This window comes from Mandrillus leucophaeus, unplaced genomic scaffold (assembly GCF_000951045.1).
Source record: "Mandrillus leucophaeus isolate KB7577 unplaced genomic scaffold, Mleu.le_1.0 Scaffold2644, whole genome shotgun sequence".
In the NCBI taxonomy this organism is placed as follows: domain Eukaryota; kingdom Metazoa; phylum Chordata; class Mammalia; order Primates; family Cercopithecidae; genus Mandrillus; species Mandrillus leucophaeus.
This window is the reverse complement of record NW_012102748.1, coordinates 8,882-10,937: the sequence shown is the minus strand read 5'-3', so window position 1 is coordinate 10,937 and position 2,056 is coordinate 8,882. Positions and strand designations below refer to the sequence as shown.

The following is a 2,056-nucleotide window of genomic DNA, read 5'->3' as shown; positions in this document are numbered from 1 at the left end:
TGCAGCACTAAGGCTCTTAGTATGGGATCTTGTATAAGTTAGACATCAGAGTGTAAACCCAATTTTCATATGTAGTCAAACTGATTAATCTTTCATTTTATGCTTTTGAGCTTGTTGTAATTCAGGGAAAGTTTTATTTTTCCAATTCTGAGGCTCTTAAAAATTCTCTAGTCATTTCTTTTTTACTGTCATGAATTCATTGTCTCCAAATAAATGTTTGAACTTTGGGGAATTCATGCTGTATAGTATTTGAGGTTTTGATTCAATGGTTCTTCAACCAATACCTGTTTATAAAAGCCCTTTCATTACATGAAGGTACAAGTTATTCTTTAATTTCAGAGGAACTATGATATGCCATTTTATTGAGTGCTAGCTAAAAGTTTATTTTATTTTATTTAGGTTTCTCACCCTCGTGAAAATGGCGATGATCTCTTTCATGAAAATTGCATGTTGAAAAAGGAAATTGCAATGCTAGAACTGGAAATAGACACACTAACACATCAACACCAGGAGAAGGAAAATAAATACTTTGAGGACATTAAGATTTTACAAGAAAAGAATGCTGACCTTCAAATGACCCTAAAACTGAAAGAGAAAACATTAACAAAAAGGGCATCTCAGTATAGTGGGCAGCTTAAAGTTCTGACAGCAGAGAACACAATGCTGACTTCTAAATTGAAGGAAAAACAAGACAAAGAAATACTGGAGACAGAAATTGAATCATACCATCCTAGACTGGCTTCTGCTTTGCAAGACTATGATCAAAGTGTGACATCAAGAAAAAAACAAGAACTTGCTTTCCACAGTGCAGGAGATACTCATTTGCAAGGAAAAATGAATGTTGATGTGCGTAATACAATATGTAACAATGAGATGCTCCATCAACCACTTTGTGAAGCTCAAAGGAAATCCAAAAGCCTAAAATTTAATCTCAATTATGCAGGAGATGCTCTAAGAGAAAATACATTGGTTTCAGAACATGCACAAAGAGACTGTCGTGAAACACAGTGTCAAATGAAGAAAGTTGAACACATGTATCAAAACAAACAAGATAATGTGGACAAACACACTGAACAGCAGCAGTCTCTGGAGCAGAAATTATTTCAACTACAAAGCAAAAATCTGTGGCTTCGACAGCAATTAGTTCATGCACGTAAGAAAGCTAACCAAAGCAAGATAACAATTAATATTCATTTTCTTGAGATGAAAATGCAACATCATCTCCTAAAAGAGAAAAATGAGGAGGATTTAATTACGGTAACCATTTAAAAGAATGTACAGATCAATGTGAAAAAGAGAAAGCAGAAACAGAAGTAAGTATCAAAAAATGTAAATACTTTTCAACCTTCCTGAAAGAAAATGGCCTTGGCTAAATGCTGAATCTAGTTGCTGAATCTATATATATATATATATAGATAGATAGATAGATAGATAGATAGATAGATATGTATAAATAGATGATAAATGTACTTACTATATCAGCTTAGAAACATGCCTCATTTCCACCAAATGAAAGTGAAAGCTGAGAGACGTTTTACTTTGAGTAAAGACATTGTGTCACTGATGAACTTTTAAGAGTTTAAGTTAAAGATTTTTAATAGATTAACATTAATGACATTGGTTTATACTGCTGAAATAAAGGTTTTAATGTCTCTTTGTGGCCACATTTTATGACCACAATGAAACAGATAAATGGGAATGCCCATATCAGCAATTAGTATTTTGAAATTAAGATTCAATTCAGCAATTTACTTTGACAGTTAATTCTAAATTTTCCAGAGGAATTGAAGTGTATTTGAATTATATTTTGAAGTGTACATTTCTGCGTCTTGTAATAATACTTTTTAGTATCTTTTTATATATTTTAGTTGGTAGAACTTTATTTTCATTTATGTCAATTTGACTTAATCTGAACATATTTGAATCTCGAATTATGTATTGTTATAACCTCTCAATTTTTTAAAGGCATCTGCGTTTTGTTAAATAATACCTTAGGACAAATGTAGTGAATTTTACAATATCAAATTTGATTTAATCACCCCGCTGGTATTTATAA

The 2,056-nt window shown here is 31.7% G+C and overlaps 1 protein-coding gene across 1 annotated transcript in view; it reads left to right on the top strand.

The window, feature by feature from the left end:
• LOC105542633 (ankyrin repeat domain-containing protein 30B-like) overlaps positions 1 to 1,404 on the top strand; it is a 2,276-nt gene extending 872 nt beyond the window's left edge. Inside the window, 2 exon segments of the mRNA XM_011984257.1 lie at positions 400 to 1,243; positions 1,246 to 1,404. Of these exon segments, the coding sequence (XP_011839647.1) occupies positions 400 to 1,243; positions 1,246 to 1,373 (972 nt within the window). The 3' untranslated portion in view covers positions 1,374 to 1,404.
• The last annotated feature ends 652 nt before the right edge of the window (positions 1,405 to 2,056 follow it).